This window comes from Chelonoidis abingdonii, chromosome 7, assembly GCF_003597395.2.
Source record: "Chelonoidis abingdonii isolate Lonesome George chromosome 7, CheloAbing_2.0, whole genome shotgun sequence".
In the NCBI taxonomy this organism is placed as follows: domain Eukaryota; kingdom Metazoa; phylum Chordata; order Testudines; family Testudinidae; genus Chelonoidis; species Chelonoidis abingdonii.
Genome location: NC_133775.1, coordinates 67617580 through 67642278, shown reverse-complemented (window position 1 = coordinate 67642278; position 24699 = coordinate 67617580). Strand labels below are relative to the sequence as shown.

General features: G+C 44.9%; 1 protein-coding gene across 1 annotated transcript in view; it reads right to left on the bottom strand.

Annotated features, from left to right (window-relative positions):
* TEDC1 (tubulin epsilon and delta complex 1) overlaps positions 1-24699 on the bottom strand; it is a 174596-nt gene that overhangs the window by 139764 nt on the left and 10133 nt on the right. Inside the window, exon 3 of the mRNA XM_075067994.1 lies at positions 14899-15101. Coding sequence (XP_074924095.1) covers positions 14899-15101 — 203 coding nt within the window. The remainder of the gene's footprint in view (positions 1-14898; positions 15102-24699) is intronic.

Genomic DNA, 24699 nt, shown 5'->3' with positions numbered 1-24699 from the left:
GTGTATAGCACCTAAAGAAAACCTACAAACTGGAGTCCAAAGCCAAACGCTCGCAGAGTGCTCAGGAGATATCTGTGGTCCACCCTGTCAAACATCATCTCCTGATCCAGGGACAGGAGAGTGACGACAGACCATCCCTATACCTGAGCTCCAAGAGGTCCCGGACCAGATAATCGAATATGGTGCAGCCCGGGACGGCATACGTCTGGTCTGGGTGGACCACATCCGCCAGCACGGACCCTAGCCGCACCAAGGTGGCGTTGGCTATAATTTTGTAGTCCGTGCTGAGGACCAAGACGGGACACCAATTCCGTAACTCACGGAGGTCCCCTTTCTTCGGCAAAAAGGCGAGCATGGCTCGCCTGCACAAAAGAGGGAGGACCCCGCTCTGCAAGGACTCAGCCCAGATGGTGACTAGGTCTGGGCCAAGGACGTCCCAGAACACGCGGTAGAACTCCACGGTCAGCCCGTCCACGCCTAGAGATTTATTGGTGGGCATGCGGCGGAGGGCTTCCGAGAACTCGGCCAGAGTGAGAGGCAGCTCTAGCCGGTCTTGGTCACCCGCGCTGACCATCGGGAGTCCATCCCAGAGCACATTGCAAGCATTAGGATTGGTCGGATCCAGGGAGCAAAGGCCTGCTCCCATATTCATAATGGGGCCTGATCTCAGCTGAGGGTACTTCAACACTAAAATAACAAAACTAAAAACTACAAGGCAATGACTGTCAGAGCTTGGGTCAATTGACTCGGACATGCACTATGGGACTAAATTTAGTGCTGCAGACATTGGACTGGAGACTGGGGTCTGAGACCAATCTGCTTTGGTGGGTTTCAGAGCCCAGGCTCCAGTCAGAGTGGGAATGTCTATGCTGCTATTTTTAGCACTGCAGCAAGAACCTGAAGGTATGTCTACAGTGCAGTCAGACAACCTTAGCTGGCCCATGTCAGCTACTTGAGCTCAGGCTAAGGCAGGCCTGTACAACTCGTAAAGGGGCGAGGGCCATATTACTCCAAAGAAAACAGGCGATGGCCGAAAACCCCACCCCCGCCAACCCTCCCCCAGCACCGCCCAGCCCCCACGAAACACAACCCACAAGCACCGCCCACCCTGCGAAAACAACCACTCAGGCGCAGCCCAGCCCACCCCGCCCCTCTTCCCCCCGGAAACAAACCCTCCTTCCTCAGCGCCGCTCCGCTGAAACAGCCATATTGAACCTTGGTAATATGTTATAATGGGCCCCTAAGGTAGTATAATTAAGGTAAAAGAAAAATGTCTTTTTGCTAGAAGTAGAATAAGAACTTCCCCCCACTTTGTAATCAATTGCCCTGTTGAATGAATGAGGTGTGACTGAGGGAGGCGTGGAAGGCAGGCACCTCCAGACAGCTGCAACCCTTGGAGAGGAGATGGGAGCCAGACCAGATCAGTAGAACGTCAGCCACCGACTCGTAGCTCGTCTCCTCAGACCCCCATTCACCTCCTCAGCCCCCCTTCTCCTGCTGCCAGCTCACCTGCCCATTGCCTCCTCAGCCCCCCACCCACCGCAGCTCACCTGCGTCCCCGCCAATGCCCACCCGCTCGCCTGCTCAGACCCCCACTACCCCAGCTCACCTGCCCCCTCCACTCACCTTCTCAGCCCTCCACCCCCCTCCCAGCTCACATACTAATCCCCCGCGACTGCCCACCTGCTCGCCTCCTCAGCCTCCCACCCCCTGGCCAGTAATGAGCTGCCAAAATTTTAACAATCGGTTCCCTTCTCATCGCACAAGGGGGTCGCGATCTGCCCCCCGGGACTCCTGCTGCATCCAGCCTCCTGAGTTCCTGGACGCCCCCCGCCCGCGGGACTCCTGCCCCATCCACCCCCCTTCGCTGTCCCGACAGCCGCCCGCCAGCCCGTCTAATCCCTCCTCTCATTCCTGATGGCCCCCCGGGACCCTGCCCCATCCAACCATCCCTTCTCCCTGTCTCCTGACCACTCCTGGAGCCCCTGCCCCTGACTGCCCCCCGCCACCCCATCCAACCTCTCCCTCCTTCCTGACGGCCCCCCTGGGACCCTTGCCCCCATTCAACCCCCATGTTCCCTGCCCTCTGACTGCCCCAAACCCCCTATCCACCCCCCAAACTCCCCTGCCCCCTATCCAAACCTCCCCCCCCCGCCCTACCGCACTGCTTGCAGATGGCTGGTGGCGCTACAGCCGCGCTGCTTGGCTGGAGCCGGGCCACGCCGCTGCCATGCAGCGCCTGGAGCACCGGGTCAGGCCGAGCTCGCAGCTACCCCCCCGCACCCACTTCCCGCAGGAAGCCTGGAAGGGATGAGAAGCAAGCGGCAGCTTCATGCTCAGGCCCGTGGAGGTGAAGGCGGAGCGGAGGTGAGCTGGGGCGGGGGGCGGTTCCCCTGTATGCCCACCCCCAGGTTACCTGCTGCGGCGCGAGCAGCCCTCCTCGCGTCCCCCCGCCCCACCTCACCTCTGCTGGGGAGCTGGGACCAGCCGCCAGCTCATCTGCCCCCCTGCCACTGCCTGCCAGCTTGCTTCCTCAGGCCCCCTCCCCCACTACTAGTTCACCTGCCCTCTCACCACTGCCCGCCCACTCGCCTCCTCAGCCCCCCTCCCTCACCCGCCACTTGCCTACTCACACACACACACACTCGTGGGCTGCACAGTGAGCCCACACAGGCCGCATGTGGCCCATATGTTATGCAAGCCTGGGCTAAGGGTCTGTTTAATTACACTGTAAATGTTCAGGCTCTGGCTGCAGCCCAAGCTCTGGGGCAGTGGCTCTCAACCTTTCCAGACTACTGTATCCCTTTAAGGAGTCTGATTTGTCTTATGTACCCCCAAGTTTCACTTCACTTAAAGACTCCTTGCTTACAAAATCAGACACAAAAATATAAAACTGTCACAGAACACTATTACTGAAAATTTGCTCTCTCATTTTTACTATATAATTCTAAAATAAACCAATTGGAATATAAATATTGTCCTTACATTTCAGTGTATAGTATATAGAGCCGTATAAAAAAGTCATTGTTTGTATGAAACTTTAATTTGTACTGACTTCGCTGGGGCTTTTTATGTAGCCTGTTGTAAAACTAGGCAAATAGCTAGATGAGTTGAGATGAATTATTTTTCAAATAGAATTCAGTAACAAAATCAGTGCAAAAAAAATCTGAGCAATTTAAAACAAATACATTAAAAACTGAATAAATTAATGGAACAGAACTTAACAAAGAGAAAGAACATTCATGTCTATTTTACCTGCACATACAGCAACTGGGGCTGTCACAAGTGTATGTGAAGCTGTGGTTGTCCTTAATGTCCTCCGAGATGAAGTGGTAAAGGTAGGGATGCCATGTGGAATGCTGGAGGCGGTGCAGGGAGAGGTGCTGCAATGGAGTTTTCCGTGAATTGTTGAACCTGCAGGTCCACAAGAGTCTGCAGCATTTGTTTGCTGCTGGAGAAACTCCATTATGTCCTAATGCATCTCCCACTCCTTTTCCTGATGTCTCTCCTGGGCCATTCGCCTGTCTGCTCTTTCCTTCCCGGTCTCTCTGCAACATTCACCTTCCAGGCCCTTTGCTCACTGTCTGATGCAGCCTTGGCTTGCAGGATCTCACTGAACGTGTCATCCTGAGGCTGCTCTTTTCTCCGCATCAGGCTCCAGGATTTCACCGGTGTGGAGCAGGAACTCTTCAATGCCACAATGGCAGCAGTTGCAGGTAAAACACACACTGGTACCATTGTCGGTACAGTCACAATGCAAAGTGACAGTTATGATTCAGAACTCCCTTTCCTTGCTCACGTTTTAAACCAGACATGCTTAAGCGTCAAACTTCTGCTTCAGAGAGCTTGTGCATGGCGCCACTCGCAGCTCCAGCCATGGTGAGCATGGCCTGCTGGGGTGAGGAAAATGAGAAAGGAGTTGCTCAGTTGCATGAAACTACGAGTATAGGCAGGGACAGCTCTAGCTTTTTTGCTGCCTCAAGCACAGCAGGCAGGCTGCCTTCAGCAACGCGCCTGTGGGAAGTCCGCCAGTCTAACGGCTTCGGCATACCCACCGCCAAATTGCCGCCAAATCCACAGGACCGGCAGACCTCCTGCAGGTGTGCCGCTGAAGGCTGCCTGACTGCCGCCGTCGCAGGGACCAGCAGGGCGCCCCCGCAGCTTGTCGGCCCAGGCACGCGCTTGGAGCACTGGTGCCTGGAGCCACCGCTGAGTATAGGGCAATGGCAGTGAAAACAGGCACCATTTTCCACAGGCCGTAGTGATTCTAGCAGATATCTCACTACTGAGAACCAAGGCACAGAGAGCGCAGCTGCTTCTGGCATCCCAAAGCTGCTCAGGCCCAGATGCTGCTATGCCTATGTATCACAATGGTGTCTGCCGATTTTATCACTGACCACTGTGGGAAAGTGTCCTACCACAGAGGAAGAAATAAGGTTGTAATTCCTAGAAACCTTCGGAAGAGTACTGCAGTGTAACCTCCATGAAAGTTTCATTGAGATCTCTCTGGAGGATACAAGGGACAATCCTGTATAAACAAGCTGCTCTGCATGGTCTCCCCTGCCTAATCCTACAGAGGAAAGTAAAGCAGATAACAGCGTTACTTATCTTTGCTGTATCGCTACCTCTCCTAGTACTAGTAAATTAATGAAAAGTCAATAGCTGTGTCTATTAAATTGGAGGAACCATCAGTACATCATTGTAATGGGAAATACAATTCCACGCTTACCCAAGCTTCCTTCCCCTGCTTTGGGCTCATCCATGCTGATCTGCTGGGACTGACTGGACAGTGGTGGAGTCTCAAACAGGTCCTGGCTCGCGGCATAGCTTAACCCCCTGCTAGCAGGTCACCCATCCTCCTTCTGCTCAGCCAGGGGCCTGTGACTCGGGTTCCTCAGAGGTATCCACAGTGTTCTGCGGGCTGATGGTTGGGTCTGTGCCAAGTATAGAGTGCAGCTCTTTGTAAAAGCAGCATGTCTACGACTCAGCATGGAATTGATCGTAGGCCTCCTTGGCCTTCTGATATGCTCCAGCACTTCCTTTGCTTTCACATAACAATTGTGCTGATACCTGTCATACCTTTTCTCCTGCATCCCCTGTACAATCTGCTCATAGATGTCCACATTTCTGGGGCCAGTTCGCAGCTGTGCTTGCACAGCCTCTTCTCCCCACAGGCCCAGGAGAGCTAATATTTCCTGCCTACTTCAAGAAGGAGCACATCTGGAACCTGGAGCCAGCACGGTCAGCTGGCCAGTTGCACGAAACAATGGAGAGATGCTAGGTATGCTCGCCAAGCCGGACAATCAGGAAAAGGCATTTTTAAGGGATAGGACAGTGGAATACACAATTTTGACCAGAGCAGTCAGAGCCAGGCATAGAGGTACAGCTGCTGCAAGACAGTTAGGGTCAATATAAGTAACATAGTATCTACACTCAGACTGAGTTGACTTAGGTGCATCAACCATGGCTCAATTCTGCTCTGGGAGGTGATGTTACTGCATTGGTGGAAGACAAATTTAAGTGCAGACACATGCACAACTGGATCAATACAATGCAGCTTACTTCGACCCAACTTTGTAGCGTAAACCAGGCCTGAGTTTATTTGGTCTTGCCGGGGAGAAACAACAATAACTGCAGGAGACATAAATTCTGTGGTATCACTAGTAATTTCTTATTATGAGATCACAAAGAGGGATGTGATTTAAGATGTACAGTAAGAAGCAAGAGCTGATTTAATTGACAAAACAAAGATTCAATGTCTATGTGAATTTCCCTGGTAATAAACAAGAGAATAAACACCACTATCATCCCTTTAAAAACAGCAGCAGCTACACACACTTAAATTAGTTTCCATTTTAGAGATAATACCAGTGCCAGCAGTATTGCTCATTGTAAGCATAGCAAATAATCACACAGAGTACAGCTATTATTTACACAAATCATCATTTATTTACAGAATAAGAGAAAGTTGTGTTTGTCACTTCCTAAAACATAGCACTAGTAATTAGGTTGCTCTGAAAGTGAGATTTATGTGCAATGATTACATAAAACTGAAAGCTATCATCCTATTTCCATTATATATTTATCCTGCAATATACTTTAAAACTGTTATGATCTGGCAGAGACTGTAATCGGGATTCTAAATATCGTCACTGGTTTTTATTAAACTCACTACACCCAAGAACTTACGACATCCCAGGCCTGATTTGCACAAGGCCTAAGCACACACGACTTCAAATGGGGCCGCACAGTGAGCCTCCACGGGCCGCATGTTGTGCAGGCCTGCTGTAGACCAAGCCTAAGTTAATGGTTTTCTCTGAATGATTAGGTTTCTGTTTTGCAGTTTAAAATATTAGATGAAGGATAATACATCATCTCCAAAACACACATCAGGCAATTCATTGTTATGTTCTTCACTGCAACTCAGACACATCGCTCATATGTAATATGTATTTTATACTTCTCCAGGGACACACATTTTCTCTCATATCGCTGTGCAGAATTATGCTTGGAAAGGTCTACAAACCCCCCAAAATTTGGTAATGGTCCTGCCAAAGCTTTCTAGGCCTTGTTAAAAGCTGGTAGTTTTTGAAAACAAATGTTTAGTATTAATGGTAATGCTTCTTTTTTAATGTTCATGGAGGAAATGTTTAATAATTTAATAAAAGACGTAATTCTCAGATAAAAATTACATTAGGATGGAGTTAAAGCTGAGAACATATAAGTGCAAAAAAATCACAAGAAACAAGCATGTAATGAAGCCAGAAAATTCAGAGATCAGGTTAAACTTAAATCCAAACAAGTTAAGGTCTGCAAATGCTCAGTTAAGGTATCAAAATAACACTAACTCATCCCCTGTAGTGACACCCGGGGGGGGGGGGGGCGGGGGAAGAGAGTGGTAACCAGAATGCTGTGATTTTATGAACTATTAAGGCTAGCAATATGTTTTAAAGCACTAAAAAGCTAGAACTCACATTATGTGATGCTCTGGTGATGCTCTGCACGTGTGCTAGTAAAAATTACCTTAGGGGAAAAAAGCACAAAGATTTCTGAAAGTTTCTACCAATTTCTAAAAATTTTTGAAATATGTCAAAAGTCTACATCTATGGCAAATCTGATTTCTCAAAGAAAACCCTGAAGTCTCAAAAAAAAAAAAACCTCACCACACGAGTAAAAATGCAGACAAAGTACCTGAAAAGTTCTGCAAGAGGAAAACATTTTCATGCCCAAAAATTCACAACAAGCATTAAATAGTCTCAGACCAAATGGAATTTTTTCAGACATTTAAGAACACCTGAAAATAGGATCTTGAAATGGAAGTGCTTCCTCAGCAAGAACGGCACTGTGCATTTAAATCTGCAAGCTGCTGAGAACTCCAGCCAAAACCAGCTACACACTTTAACATGTGCTTAGCTAGAAGTACATGTGTAGTCCTAGTGAAATCAATAGACTTACACCACAGTAACCAAGAGAAGAATCCAGCCGTACTGTGTTTATCTTAAAGACATAACACAAGACCAAGAACATCAGCTACTACTGCTTGTTCAAACAGAAATTAATGTAAGTTTAAACATTTTGCACATAGTGACAAGCCCATCTAGGGAAGCAGACATTAAGAGCCCATCCTGTTAAGGGGAAAATGCAGTTAATCCCTAATTAATCTACAATGACAAGTCTTCTAGATTTTAGAATTAAATTCTGACTACTCTACCAGAACAAGCTATGTCTGAATCACAAATGAGATCTGAAGCCCACTAAATAGCTCATAATATGCCAAACACCATACATATCAAGAGCCAATTATATTAATTCCGTTCATTTGGTCTCAAGATATTGCTGTATGACTCTTCCTTCTTTGCGGTTTCTTAGCAACACAATTTTGTTCCCATTTGCAGTGGATGAAAATGGCTAAATATTTCCACAGACTCCAAGGAATATCAGACCAATTATTTATTTAAACTGAAACATTGGTGTGCATGACACTTTCCAGACAAACAACAAAACCTCCACAAGGAGTTTACAAGCTAGGGCCCTAATCCAGCAAAGATTTAGGCACATGTTTAACTTCAAACACATTTATGTTTTTTTAGGATCAGGACCTAAATGCTTTCTAACACAATAAGCTAAGCAGTGGAGGGGACTCAGGGAGGGTTATAGCCAGTAAGATATTGGGAGGTCTGCTTATTGTGTGTGCTGTCATATACATAATCTTTTACAAATTACATTAAAATTTGAGGCAGTGGCCAGTAATCATCAGGATGGCTAGCAACCAAAAACAGCAACAAAGCTGTTGTTTAACTGCTACAAAATAAAACCAGTAAGTGACAGGAAATAAAGCCAGTTTATTTTTGTTTATTATTTCATGTTCTGGATTTTTGGTTTCTGTTATCACTTTTTAATTCACCATCTTTGTAGACATGGGATTTTCCACAGCACCAGCTAACATGGAACCAAAATGAATCATAGTGCATGCCATTCTCTGATTAGCTATCCAGTGGTTGCTACTGAGATGTACTACCAGAAGCCCCAAGTTCCCCTCCAAATCCCTGGAGGAAAGCAGCCTTAGCACATTTTCATTTATAACTTCATTGTTCTCTGCCCTGAAAGCCCCATGGCTTTTCTAGGGGCTTTGGGATTTTTGTTTTTATTTTTAAACCTAGAAGCATTTGCCAGAGAACTCTTGCAAAACCAGAGACTATGATATCACAACATGAGAGTGAAACCTTAAACTGAGAAGGGAGGAGATTTTCCAGGAGACTGTTTAAAATCCATGACTTGTTTTTGTTAAACCCATTCACCTTGTGAAAGGTTCAGCCTTCATCATCATCATTATTATTTACATTACCTCAGCCTAGGAGGCCCAGTCCTGGATCACGACCCCATTTAAGCTAGACACTGTATATACACACAACAAAAAGATGGTGCCTGCCCCCATGGGTTTACAATCTACCCCTAGTCTCTACAACTGAGGGCTCAGAAAGCTTACCTCCCCAATTCTCTACACCTCCGAGGGGTCATCAAGCAGAAACTGGAAAGACAAGACTTGATATTTGGGATATTTCTATGATAAAGACAAGCAAAAATAACTTTTCAAGCCTCCTTTATACACAATAAAGAGCAAGTTGTGTCCCCTTTGCCCAGCTGCTCTGCCTCCACAAATGGGAAGCATCTGGGAACTAGAGGATCAGAATTATCAAGGATTTCAATGTTTTTGATGCAACTGAAAACTCCTCTGTGAGAAGCGCAGGAGCTATCTGTGGACATGTCAACACCAGAAGCACTTTACCAGTATAGCTATACCCATATACTATATTATGCTGGCAAAGCACTCCTAGTATGGACACAGCTTATACAGACAAAGCTTCCCTTTTATAGGAATAGCTTACCCCATCACCCTCAAACTAATCTAGATATCCCAATTAAAGTGCAGTTTTGCTTTTATAATTAGGTCCACTAGGGATTTCTATCAGCACAGCTACATCAACCAGGGCTCACAGCTCTTCAAACCCCTGACCAATACAGCAATGCTAGTAGAAGTCTGTAATGTAGACATAGTCTGTATTTTTATGAATATTGTGGGAATCTCTATGTGATTATGAGCTTGTGACTTCTATAGAGAAGCCTATGGGTAACTCAGTTCTATGGGGCTCTGTAAGACCACAGGAAGGCAGATAATGAAGGTGAATTAAGCCCAGTCACCAATACTTGATGAGAAAGATACCATCAGTACCAATGGAACTGGTTGATACAGCTTGTAGTCTTCCTCATCTATAGGGTCAGGAGGAAGTTCCAGTTGCTCACTTGGACAAGAGAGGTGATGTGACATCCTATTAGATATCACAGTCCCCGGGTATCATGGTGCTCAGGAAATGCCTGTGCAACAGGAAGGTCAAAGCTGGGTTGTGGAGGGCCCCAAGGGCTGGGGCACCTCCAGTCCCAAGGAGAGTGTCCTGATTTGGGTAGGAGATTCTGGTTCCAGGAAACCCTTGACTTCCTGTCTAGACACATCTCGCTTGGTGGAAGCAAGGATGGTTCCTCCAGAATATCTAATTTTCCGATTATAAGAAGTTCAAATCTCGCTCAATCGTTCTGCCAATGGTTCTGTCAAAGTAAAGTCATGGCTAGTAGACAGGAAGGGGGCAGACTTCTCCGAGAGCCAGTGTCTCTTGGTCAGGGTCAGTCCTGACAACCAATGCAGATCCAGGAGAACAAAAACATTTGCTGAAGTGGTGTATCTTTCCATTCTCCTTGGGTCACCCACGGTTTTGTCAGCCCATACAGACAGAGCTGAAGTAGGAAGGTTCTGAGTTGGCAGATTCGTAAAGGACGGGGACGGTACCCCCAGTGGCTAAGGTTCCTGACAGATGCTCTTTGTTTGTACCAGCAGATCTGGACAGTACTGCTAGCAATGGCGCTGCCAGCGCAGAATCCGGTAGCAGCAGAGCCTTACTCCTATGCACCTTTCTATCATCGACATCCTAAGTCTTTGGAAGCTGAGCACGAAGACCTGACCGACCTGGAATCTGTCCACTTTGTAGTGGACTGAGAGGGGGATCTGCTCTTGTGCTTCTGAGACTGTGCCCTGCTCTCCTGCAGAAATCCTGAGAGAGGGGCCACAGGTGTAGTCTCCCACATTCCTGCATCAGGCTTTATGGTAGGAAATGTGCTCTTTGATGACTTTGGATAATGTACAGCAGGGTTCATCCAGCCTTCTCCATGAGGTGCTTTTTAAGCCAAAATGCTTGCACCTGTCAGGTCCAGCTAAGAAAGGAGTGACAGATGCTGCACCTGGCAGAGATATGCACTTCCCCCAGGCAGTACAGGCAGCGGTCGTGGTCATCACTGATCAGGAAGGTACAGAGACAGGAGATGCAGCTTTTCAAGCTTGGTATACTGTGCATAATCTAATTTCCATACAGTAACTCCTCAATGCATCATTGTTACGTTGCTGATCAATTAGAGAACGTGTTCATTGACAGTTGAACAATGCTCCCTTATAACGTGGTTTGGCAGCCACCTGCTTTTTCCACTGCTTGCAGAAAGAGCAGCCCATTGGAGCAAGCTGGTGGGGGCTTGGAACCTGAGTGGACTGGCAGCCCCCTTATCAGCTCCCCACTCCCCTAAGATCCCTGTGCAGCAGCTGCCCAGAAGCCTATCAATTGCTGGCAGTTCAACTGTCCCTCCCACCACTGTCATGTGCTTCTCCTGCCCTCTACCTTGGAGCTGCTTCCAGGAGCCTCCTGCTTGCTGTGCAAGAGAGGGGGCTAGGGATGCTAATGTCAGGGTGCCCCCTCCCCCCTGCTCCTGTCCCCCACTTACCCAATCTCCATAGTGTGTGGGGGGACATAGAAGGGACCTTTCTGGCAGCAGCGGCCGTCTCAACTTGCTGATCTACTTAAAAAGGCAATGTACTTAGAGTGCGGTCAGCATACTTAAAGGGGCAATGCGCATCTCTCTCTCTCTCTCTCTCTCACACACAGGGTGTGTGTGTCTGTCTGCCATGCTCTCTCTTCCCTCCATTTGTGCTGCCTTGTAGAGTGAGAGGCTACATTAACGTGTTAACCCTTGAGGGCTCAGCCAAGTGCTACTTCATCATTTAGCCAGTAAGGCATTCCCTGGGAAATATCCCACCCTCTTCCATACTCTGACTTCACCACCTTAACCAAGCTGCACAATTATCATTGCTGTGTACAGTATTAAATTGTTTGTTTAAAGCTTATAGAGTGTGTGTGTGTATTGTAATAGACCCAGGCCAGTTGGGAACAGCAGAGTAGTAGAAGGGAGCCAGGGAGCCAGAGGAGAGGAAGTGCATGCGAGGAACTGGGAACAAGAGGCGTGCAAGAAGCTGAGAATGAGTAGGCATACTGCTGGAGGACTGAGAAGTACAAGCGTTATCAGACATCAGGAGGAAGGTCCGGTGGTGAGGACAAATAAGGTGTTGGGAGGAGGCCATGGGGAAGTAGCCCAGGGAGTTGTAGCTGTTGCACAACTGTACCAAGAGGCACTCTTGACAACTGCAGTCCACAGGGCCCTGGGCTGGAACCCAGAGTAGAGGGCAGGCCCGGGTTCCCCCCAAACCTCCCAACTCCTGATCAAACACAGGAGGAATTGACCTGGACTGTGGTTTCTACCAGAGGGGAAGGTCTCTGGGCTGTTTCTCGATCCACAGAGTGAATCTGTGAGGCGAGCAAATCCGTCAATAAGCGCAGGACCCACCAAGATAGAGGAGGAACTTTTTCACAATATACAGTCTTTTGTCTGATGAAAAAAATTTCCCTGGAACCTAAACCCCCCATTTACATTAATTCTTATGGGGAAATTGAATTCACTTAACATAATTTCGCTTAAAGTTGCATTTTTCAGGAACATAACTACAAAGTTAAGTGAGGAGTTATGAGTCAGAGGGATCCCCAGGGTGGAGATTTTAACTATCCACTAGCTGTACTAATAGAACCATTAACACTAATTACACTAAAAATAAAACTGATAAACTTTGAAATATTTACAGGTTTGAAGACAAAGGAGAAGTTCTGGACACTAAAGTTTCCAATTCAGGTCATGTAGCAGTAAGAAGGAACTGAGGAGATCGTTGGTCCACCCAGCGCTACTCCATGGATCCTTGATGCAGAACACAAGCAGAGCAGAAGCACAGACATGGATCAATGGACACTGCTTTCAAGAGTTCTCAACTCTCAGGTGCATGGAGCAAATGTGTACCCATAGTGGAATGCACAGAGGGACCAGTTCTAAAAGAAGGCTAAGTTTACATAAGGCAATATGCTTTAGGCCTTTAAGTTTTTGTTATTTTTAACCTTTTCTCTGTTTGCACTGCTCCAATGATAAATAAAGCAGACTCTGTTTTGAACAAGCTGTTTTCTGTCACAACTTCTGGAGAAGATTCCATAGCACGTGTCAAAAACAGATATGGTTGGTCAACATGGGGTACTGTAGACTGGTGATCCAATTTAAAAGTGAAATGAATCAGAGTTCCACTCAGAGAAGTGCACATATAAGTCTGCCAGTTGAAAGAAATACGCAAAAAGAGAGATTACAGATGAAGTTCACCCCAAACCATAACATCCTACTGGAGAGAATAATTTTGAAGTTTCTCTCCCTCTCTCGTTGAATATTAGCTGTACATTTTTAGAGCTGGAATAGTTATATGCACTGATTTATCAAGACAATTCTTGTTCACAGTACCCACTGAAGTCATGTGTTCTTTTTTATTGCTCATGATGTTATTTTGTTTAATGTCAGACCATTCTCTACATGCCAAATAGATGGAATTTTAATTCTTAAAATTATAAATAAAATCAGAAGAGCAAGCCTACATGGATTCACTCCACACAGTTGCTCAAGCAAGCAGGACTTGTAGGAAGAACTTTGCCCATCTAGAAATACTGATGAACCTCGGACACACAGGGAAGAGAAGATCAGACAAACGGAGGGGTGTCTCAGGACTTTTGTTGTCCTCAGAAATCTGTAACTCCCAGAGTAAAGTCTCTGTGGTCAAGAAACTCTCTTACCATGCCTGTGTTCCTTGCTTTCGTATCACATTGTCCCCAAAGGGACAAAATAAGAAGTCTAAAGTGCCCACAGCCTAGATGGAGACAGTCCAAGCAACTGGGAGGGGATGTTCAGGTCATCTTTGGGCAGCAGTGTCCCATGTCCCATGTCCCAAGGAAGGACATTGGGCAAGAAGTCTGAGCCCAGGAGTGTGCTCTATGGCTAAAAACAGTGACAAGACTCTACCTCGACCTAAAGGGCTTGGAAGTGCATAAGATCCAGAGAGTGGGTCAACTCACATTTCACTGGTGACCATGCAAAAGAGTACTAGGCCAGGATGTAACACTTAGCACTGGTCATTTTAAATTCAGCCTCCATGTCCTTTGGTTTTAACAGCAGGGAGTTTATCTGGAGTAGGTGTGTAAGTGTGGAGGGAGAAATCACCTTTTATAGAATCATAGGACTGGAAGGGACCTTGCAAGGTCATCTAGCCCAGACCCCTGCATTCATGGCAGGACTAAGTACTACCTCTATACCATCCCTGACGGGTGTTTGCCTAACCTGCTCTTAAAAATCTCCAATGATGGAGATTTCACAACTTCCCTAGGCAATTTATTCCAGTGCTTAATCACCCTGACAGGAAGTTTTTCCTAATGTCCAATCTAAACCTTCCCTGCTGCAATTTAAGCCCATTGCTTCTTGTCTTATCCACAGAGGTTAAGAAAAACAATTTGTCTCCCTCTTCCTTGTAACAACCTTTTACATACTTGAAAACTGTTATTCCCCCTCAGTCTTCTCTTTTCCAGATTAAGCAAACCCATTTTTTCCCCAATCTTCCCTTATCGTCATTTCATTCCCCAACTTATTTCATAACACTCAGGCAGAGTTTAGAGAGTATCATGTGCTAGACCTTGTATATGAAGTAGAGAATTTTAAATGGAAAGTTATCAAATGTTATTGGTCTGTGCAATTTGCTTAGCCACCATTACAGATTTCCCAGTTTCACCAGATACAGCAGATTCCCAAGTAGCCTCAGCTCGTGCCAGAGCAAGCTTTCTGCACAATGACATCTTTTTATTGGTGGAAGCACAACAGTAAATCTCACTACTCTCTCAGGAAGGCTGAAAGGTCATTAGTTACTCAATGAATAGAGATAGCTACTATTAGCCACTCAAATATTTCTGTTTGCCACTTCCTGGCATATTCCACACACCAAGAGAGACCTCATACAGCCCACCCCTTTGCCTAAATTGTAGGAGAACCCACGGGTATTGTCTAGAAAGGAAACAATCCAGAAACCCATAATACATACACACTTGCCATTTTAAATCCTATTACAGTAACAGATTAACAATTGATGGGGTGGAGAGGACAAACAAAAAACCTGCTCACCGTGCACACAGAGGCTTCATCCCCGATTTTCACTCTATTCACAGTCAGTAGCCGCTCCAGCAGGCTGATTCTGTTTAGGAGCCAGGAAAATGCCAGCAGCAACTCTCTGCTACCCTGTGAGCCATCGGAGGGGAGCTGATAGAATTCTGGCCTGCCATAGCCATGGTACCATAACACTGACTTTACAAACTTAATTTGGGTGCCTGGAAAGTAGAAAAGCAGGAAAATGTGTCACATTGCGCTGCCCACCCTTTTCTAGCTGCTTCCTGGAGAAAATTAACCAAATTCTGTGTCATACTAAGGGTAAGGGAGACTGATGTTCTCTGGTTAGGCATGAACAGATACAATATAGGCGGCAAAAATGCAAGCTTCCCCTAGGCTGCCCCACCCTGACCTGCAGGAACCACCTCTATAGAGGGGAATAGAAATTCAGTCTCCAGACCCATTCAGACTCCAGCCCCATTCAGAACCTTGGCCTCTTGTGGTGGATGCCTTTCCTACTAGCCACTGGACTCAAACCCACCCCTCCTTTCATATGGGCCCCCAAACATGCTATAAAATGGCAATTGTTTTAGGTCACTGTTGAACTGAGGTGGATCAAAACCTAGAGATGAAAGTTTCCATAGCCTACTACAAATCTCTGAGCACCAGTGAGCAAATAAGGTTATAGCAGCATACATACAACAGGCACACCAGGCTGCAGAGACTGCATTTTGTGCTCAGCTACATTCTCTTCCATTTTCCTTCACCACAGATTTTACTTGACAACTGCAATGTAACCTGAAGAAGAGGTCTGCTTAGCTTGAAAGCTTGCCTCTTTCACCAACAGAAGTTGGTTCAATGAAATATATTACCTCTCTCACCTTGTCTCTCTCAATTACAATGAAAATACTACGGATTGTAAAGCAAGAGTCACTTCACTAGAGGAGAAAGAGAAAAGGCTAAACCAAAGAATAAAGTTTCTTCCCTTCCCAAGTGAAGTGTTTTAATATCAACATGTTGTTTCACCACCAAGCAGCAGTAAACCCAAACCCAGGGCCCCACGCAGTCAGTGCTTAACTTCTGCATCCTCTATCACATCTGTATATTCCTCATTTGCCTATTTCTTTGTCACTAGCATGATAAACTTCTTGTCTGGTCAAATGCACTGTGAGCTTTTTCCCCTGGATGCTGTTGACTAATGAAGCTCAAAATAACAATGCCTGACTTCCAAAGAAAAAGCATGAATGGAAAGAGAAACTTGTGACTCTAGAAAGGTTATTTTGTTACTCTTAAAAAATAATTCCTTGGGGAAAAGTGTCTAACCACATCACTTGAGCTGTGAAGTGTTAAGGGAGTTTTGCAAGCTAGAGGCAACCATACAAAGCTAATACCCAGCCACTAGAAGCCCTAAGCTTGAATGTACTCATTACACTCAAATAGCACTCCTTACACTTCAACTGCAGCACATCACTTAGCAGTAGTCACTGGCAGGAGCTGGTAAATCTATATAAGCAGTAAGCCCATCCCATTTCAGCAATAGGAAAATAAGTAAATACTTTCTTTCCTTTGTCTGAGTGACCTGCCTCTGGCAAACTGAAGCAGTGTTGCGGGGAGCGACATCCAGCCTTTCCTGGCCACGGAGGGGGTAGGATCCCCGAAGAACCCCTCACTCCACAAGGCATCCAAAATGGCAGCACTCTTGAAGATGCAGCATGTATAACATGTATAACTGTTGCTCCTCATCACAGGCTAGGAACAGTAGCTAAGCACATGCGTGTGCTCCATGTGCGAATGCTGGATGGACATAGGCTCCTCACCATAAATACATATCAGAAAACAAGACTGTGAGCATGACTTAACAGGCATCACAACCTAGCCCACAGGTCGGCAACCTTTCAGAAGCGGTGTGCCAAGTCTTCATTTATTCACTCTAATTGAAGGTTTCACATGCCGGTAACACATTTTAATGTTTTTTAGAAAGTTTCTCTCTCTAAGTCTATATAATATATAACTAAACTATTGATGTATTGTAAAATAAACAAGATTTTCAAAATGCTTAAGAAGCTTCATTTAAAATTAAATTAAAATGTTGATCTTACGCCACCGGCCCGCCCAGCCCGCTGCTAGTCTGGGGTTCTGTTCACCTAGGCTGACAGCGGGCTGAGTGGGGCCTGCGGCCGGGACCCCAGCTGGTAAGGGTCCGGCAGCCAGAACCCCAGACCGGCAGCAGGCTGTGCGGGACCAGCGGCCGGGACCCCAGACCGGCAGTGGGCTGAGCAGCTCAGCCTCCTGCCAGTCAGGGGTTCCATCCACCAGCTCCTGCCAGCCGAGATCCCGGCTGCCGGACACGCTCAGCCCGCTGCCGGTCTGGGGTCCCAGCCCTGCCCACATACAGTGGGTACCTACCTTCTCCCTGGTTCTGGCCCATTCTCTTCCTTTCTCTCTGCACTGAGCTGAGGATAGGAGTGCACTGAGCACAGGGCTGGAGGTGAAGGAGCAGGCTGGGGGTTGGGGTGTAGGGTCTGGCCAGGAGCTAGAATGAGGGAGGGGGCTCAGGGTTGGGGCAGGAAGTTTGGGTATGAAGCCCTTTGGGTACGGACCAGCTTCCATTTGGTGCAAGGGGTGGAGGTGGGAATGTTTGGGGGGGTGCAGGAGCTCCCATTTGGTGCTCAGGGTGGGGGTAGGGACGTAAGGGGTGCAAGAGTCAGGATGTGGGGGGTGCATGGGGTATGGGGGAGTGCAAGAGTCAGGACAGAGGGCTGGGGGCATGTCAGGGGGTGCAAGTGTCAGGGCATAGGGTGTGGGGGGCCTGGGTATGCGTGGGGGTGCACCAGTCAGGGCTGGGGTTCTGGGGGAGTGAAGGAGTCAAGCAGAGGGCTGGGTATGTGTGAGGGGGTACAGGGCTCAGGACAGGAACCTGGGGTGTGTGCGGGGTGCAAGGCTCAGGCCTGGGGGGTGTGCAGGGCTGCAGGGCTCAGGGCAGAGGGCTGGGTGTGTGTGAGGAGGCGTCAGGACAGAGGGCTGGGTGTGTGGGCTGGGGTCGTGGGGTGCTCACGGCAGGGGGCTGGAGGGGATATGCCCCATCCCACCCCCATCCCCCTTCTCCAAGGCCCTGCCCCTGCTTCTTCTCTGCCTCCGCCAGGAGCAGTGAGCACGCTGACTCCACTCCTTCCCGACCTCCTCCCTCGCAAGGGCCATCAGCTGATCGGCCAGCAGGGAGAGAGGGACGAGAGGAGGAGGAGGGGCAGGAACTCAGCAAACTGCGGGAACAAGTAGGGGAGCCAGCAGGACCAAGCTTCTGCCCCATGCCCCCACGGGAGGGGGCAGAGGGGGCCAGAGGGCAAAGAAGAGCAGGCCAGGCCAGGCTGGGCTGGGCAGAATTTTAAATGGCATGCTTAAAAATTGGCTCACATGCCATTCTTGGCACATGTGCCATAGGTTGCCAACCCCTGACCTAGCGCAACACTGTTTTCTTGTGGCAAGGGCAGAACTCCTGACAGATCACATCACAGGGCCTTAATCTGTTTTAAATCCAGCTAATTTCTGTTCTACAGCCACAAGAAGGGGACCACTTGTCCCAGCAGCTCCTGGAATCACTCTCTCTGGAGTGCAATAGATACATTATCGGATTGCTGCATTTTTGGCACCATGTGTGAATATGAACTTTAATGGCTTGTCCCATTCTTTGAGGGGACCTGTCCATGTGTGCTTTTCAAATAAACTCATTGCAGGTTGTGTACTGAACGCCCCAAATAATCACAGGTAGAAGGGGTATTCTTTTCACTTCTTTAATTTCTTGAATGTCTTCCCATTCTATGGAACTCTCTAATCTCCCTCCTGACAAAGGAGCCAGGCTTCTAGGCCTAGGAGTTTACAACCCCTTTTATCACTGTGGATTCAGGACAGGAAAGTAAAGGCCAGCTCCTCAGCTGATTAAGTCAGCACAGTTCCACTGAAGTCATTTTAGACCAGTCAAGGATCTGGACTTTAGCTCTTGCTCTCACCCTCTCTCGTATGTGGATCAAGTGGACAAGGTGGCAGGTGCAACGATGGACTCCTGAATTTACTTAGCGTGTTAGACTCTCTTTCTCACCAATGCCTCCATTCTGTAAGAATGTAATTTTCAGCTCCCTGACCATCTATCCGCAGTGAAGGGCCACTAGTGCTCTTGTCCCAATGTGTGTGAGCTGCCATTGCAAAGAAGCATTAAGAGATCAGCCATGGTGTCCCACTGAAATTTTCATAACTCTGAACAAAACATTATGGTTGTTCTTTCAAAAGTTTACAACTCAACATTGACTTAATACAGCTTTGAAACTTTACTATGCAAAAGAAAAATGCTGCTTTCCCTTTTTTTTAGTAGTTTACATTTAACACTGCATTGCATTGTATTTGGGTTTGGTTTTTTTTGGTCTCTGCTGCAGCCTGACTGCATATTTCCGGTTCCAAATGAGGTGTGTGGTTGACTGGTCAGTTCATAACTCTGGTGTTCTACCCTATTTGGCTGGAGCAAACACTAGGGCGAGCACAGACGTACAAAGGACCAAAGACTCCCAATAGCTTTGGTATCAAGGCAGTACAGAAAGAGATCTTCATTTTCAGGTATCCCAGGTATATCAGTCCATGGTTCAGTTTTACTCCCAAGTATGTGACAACTGAATGGAATAGCAGTATCTGGTCTTGGACACAGATCAACATGGTTTGACTGGCAAGATGATTTTTAGATGGAAGCAGATGCCACTGTCTGGTTCATTGAGAATTTGACCACTCATTTCTATCAATGGCGACTAAGTATACATGTCGTGAATGAGAGAGAGTTCAATCCCATAGAAGTCAGTTCCAGTGTCAGCAATACAGATGTCATCAGGATTCACACACTTCTCGGCCTGAGTTTCAGGAAGATCATGTGTGTATATATTGAACAAAAAGGGAGCCAGCATTGACCCTTGCGGAAAGCTATTGCAGAGAAATGTAAGGTGACTGATTTTATCCCCAACTCGCAGAACGAAGCTGCAATTACTGATCATTTCTTGGATGAACCACACCCACCTGGCTACAAGGAATGGCTTGCAGCAGCTTGGTAGTCAGCCCGACATGCCACACAGTATCATAGGCTGCTCTCAGATCAATAAGAACTACACCAAACTTCTTTCCTTACACAGATGCATCTTCTGTATCTTGAGTCAGACAAACTACCTAATCTCAAGTGCATCATCCCCTCCTGCACCCAGCCTGCACATGAGGCAGCTACAGATCAAATATCTCATTAATCCACATCAGGATTAGTCTCTCCATCAATTTGAAGGTAACACACAGCAAAGAAATCTGTTGGCAGCTCTTTGGATCTCTCAGCGGTTTCTCTGGCTTGGAAACAGTTACGACCTTCACACTGCATTAGGTTTTTGGGATGCTGCAATCCTGGATACAGCGATTCACCAATTGAAGAAGCCAGATTTTGGTGACTGGCCCAAGGTAAGAGAAATGTGTAGTGAATGTTACCTGGATCATGGGCCTTGTTAGGCTACAGTTGATATATAGCCAGGTCGAGCTCTTCATCGATAAAGAAGCCATCAGATGTAGACAAGCGATTTTAGCTGAAATACCATATTGAAGACAATACTCCTAGAACATTTTAGAGCTAATTGGCAGTTGTTTATAACTGGCTGGCCCTGTTGATGAAAAGAACGGGCATCAGCTAACACTGACAGCCCTACCAATACCACATGACTGCTATCTAGATAGACTGAAAGGGAAGGAGTTTGCCTAACCAGAGAAAGGTTTTAGCTAATTATTCTATCGTTTTCTGTATTGTCTTCTCATTTTCTTTATACATTTGTCTCTCACACAAAATTAATTGCTGTAACTGTGGTAAAGGGTTTGCATAAAGGGAAAATGACACCAAACTGGGGAAAGGTTAGCATTTTCTTCCTATCTCCCTAAAATAGAGCAGTAGATAATGGTCATTATCTGGAGGCTGGAGAACACCTAAGAATTTACATGCTGAAAAAGGGAGAGAATACAAAGTGGTAAAACTAGTGGTGGGGGCAGTCAGCCCTCCATTTTCCTCTATCAGGCTAGAATAAGTAAAGACAGCTTCTCCAATGTAAGAGATTCAGTGACAGGGTGGATTTAATTTAAATCACTAGTCAGGAAGACTCAATTTAATCATGGAGTTCTACATAAAAGTACATTCCTGTCAGTTGTTATAACCGTAATACATACTCTTCACAACTCAGAGATAGATGTAGGTTTCATTTTCAGAAAGCACACACTATACATAATTAAAGTGATTTATTTTGAAAACTTTTCAGATTAGTTTTACAGCTATATCAGAAAACGAATGAATGTTTCGTTATTTCGTTTACCAAACGTAATTAAAGCAGATATTTATGAAGTCACTGTGAGATGAACTATCTCCAATTCAACAGGTTAATCATTAATATTTGGAGGATTTTCTTGCCATGCTGTATTAGGAGGAGAACCTCACCAGACAGACATTTAAACTGTTTTATTTAACTAAAACAACAGCGTTATGTATTCTGGATTTTTTTTCTTCAACAGCAAACAAATAATATTTTAACAAAACAAGCATATGATTTTTTGAATTTAGTTTAACATTCAAGATTTTTAAAATCAGGTTTGTTTTGTTAAAATTGTTTTTAACTAAAATAGTTTATTTAATTTTTTTAAAATATTTCATTTAACTATGTCAGCTAGGTCAACATGAGAAACCTAAAATATTGGCTTCTGCAGCTAACTTGGTCGTCTTCACAGTCATTTTCCTGTTTGTTCATAATCTGGAAAAGAAAAACAAGCTTTCTTGCTTTTTCAGATCCCTAATGATTTCTCAATTTGGAATGAATCCATCCAAAGGAAGAAAATATTCTTTCTACACCGGCAAAAGTAGCTACTGCTGTTAAAAGTAAGATTATCACTTAAACAGTCTCTGAATCCAAGTGCTTAAATGACTTCCAGCAGTTCACTGGTGTGACTTTCTTTAAAACATCATCAGCAAACATATATTTCTTGAATGGTTCACCCTTAGCTCTGAAATTCATTACAGTTGGTATTATGGAGGGATGACTGCTGGATGTCCGTGTCATAGCTAACTCCTCTTCTTCAGCAGTTAAGGCTTGACCCTGGTCTCGAGTATTGAGAATATTTGCAAGAAAACGAGCTGAAGATAGTGCTTGTCCCATTTGTTTTTTTAATGCTTGTAAACTAACTCTGTCATTGCATATTTCTCTTTTTAAGATCTCACTCAGTTCCTTCCAAATTTGAACAGCATCAGCAATAAAACAGCTATTTCCCTGAATTTTGTTCAAGGCTACAGAAATGGGCTTCAGGGTACTCAGCATATGTTCAACATTTTTTTTTAAGTCCAATGTTAAGAACTTTGGCTGTGACGGTGTCATTTATTTTTGCACGATTTTGTTCCCAGACTATCATCAGTTTAGGCCAGTTCTTGATATAGTGCTCAAAACGCCACTACTGAGTTCCATCGCACGTCTTGTGGGAGAATTAGCTTGGTTCCTCCAACTTTTTACAGAGCAGCTGCTGCAAAGTAGTTGTTATGGACGTATTTTGCAATTTCAACAACATTAGCCTTTATTTCTGGAACACTGAAGTCTTTGGCTAGGAGGTGCATCAAATAAGTACTGCAACCGTATGTTATTAGCTTTGGACTCTCTTCACTCCCTCTTTTAAATTTCTTCTCATCTTTGATACATTTGCAGCATTGTCTGTGATCAAGCTGCATACCAGACCTTTGTATTTTTCTTCAGTTTGTTATAGCTTTTACTGCTATTTCTTGTAAGTATTCTGCTGTGTGCACATTTCCTGATGTACCAATTGTTTCTGTAATGAAGACATTCCCTTCTTCTGTTGTCATACAAGCATGTATAACAGGATTATTGTGGACACTGCTCCACCTATCAAGACTCAGGTTAACAATTTCACCCTCTAGACCTTTTGCACACTACTCAATTTCTCTTTCATACAGCTTATCCAGCAATTTGCCTGCAACATCTGCTCTGTAGGGTGGACTGTATCCTGGTCTTAATGACTAAACCATGTTAACGAAGTGTGGGTTCTCAATCATACGGAAAGGAGAGTTTTTTGCACAAACAAACTGGACCATTTTTTAATCAATTACCTCTTTTTGTAATCTGCTGGTTCTTATCACAAACTTATCGATGCCTGTTTCAGGATGATGGAGATTTTTTTTCTTTTTGTTACTGTGGCTATGTGACGTAGATGATGTGACTGAAACTGGCATTGGCAGATAACTCTGAAGCCATAAAAAATGGTGATGATCCTAAAGGTAGAAAGTCTTCAGAATCCTGTATGTTGAAGATGGATTCTCCTGAACAAAATAAGTCAATGCAGTTATTTAATTATTATTACCATACTGCTCATTTAGTATTATTCATTGCATTCACTGCCACTCATGAATAATACTAAATGAGCAGTATGGTAATAATAATTAAATAATTGCATTGACTTATTTTGTTTAAGAGAATCCATCTTCAACATACAGGATTCTGAAGACTATCCACCTTCAAGATCACCATCATTTTCTATAGTTTCAGAGTTATCTGCCAATGATAGTGTTTCAGTCACATCATCTATGTCACATAGCCACAGTATATCTGTAGTACAAAAAAAAAAAAATTCCATCATCCAGAAACAACCATACACAAAATTGTGATAAGAACCAGCAGATTACAAAAAGAGGTAATTGATTAAAAAATTGCCCAGTTCATTTATACAACAAACTCTTCTTTACAAATTAAAAAATCATTTGGGACCTGAAAAAGCAAGAAAGTTTGTTTTTCTTTTCCAAGTTATGAACAAACAGGAAAATGAAGGTGAAGACAACTGAGTTAGCAGAAGAAGCCAATATTTTAAATTTCTCATGTTGACCTAGCTGACATAGTCTATTTAATTTTTTTAAAAAATATATTTCATTTAACTATTTTAGTTAAAAACAATTTTAACAAAAACAAACCTGATTTTAAAAAACTTGAATGTTAAACTAAATTCAAAAATTCATATGCTTGTTTTGTTAAAAACATTATTTGTTTGCTGTTGAAGAAAAAATCCAGAATACATAACGCTGTTGTTTTAGTTAAATAAAACAATTTAAATATCTGTCCGGTGATGTTCTCCTCCTAATACAGCATGGCAAGAAAATCCTCCAAATATTAATGATTAACCTGTTGAATTGGAGATAGTTCACCTCCCAATGACTTCATAAATATCTGCTTTAATTACGTTTGGTAAATGAAATAACCAAACATTCATTCGTTTTCTGATATAGCTATAAAACTAATCTGAAAAGTTTTCAAAATAAATCACTTTAATTATGTATAGTGTGTGCTTTCTGAAAATGAAACCTACATCTATCTCTGAGTTGTGAAGAATATGTATTAAGGTTATAACAACCAACAAGAATACACTTTTATGTAGAAATTCATGATTAAACTGAGTCTTCCTGACTAGCGATTTAAATCACTCACCCTGATTAAAATAGCGTGAGATGTTCATATAGTATTGCAGTGATGGACAGATAAGTACTTAAGATAGATAGATGGACTCTGCCAAAAGAAGAGCATGATACTCAGTGAAGAATAGATAGGAAAATGTTCCTTATACAGCAGATTTAATGCTAATTACTGCAGTACAGTACCTGTTTTTTAGTCAATGCTTTACTGAGGTACTTCATTAAGGTAAGGGAATTTACACAGAATGGTTCTGTTCTGTTGATCTTAATAAACCCCTCTCAGCACGCACATTTCACTTGAAAAAGAAAGTTTG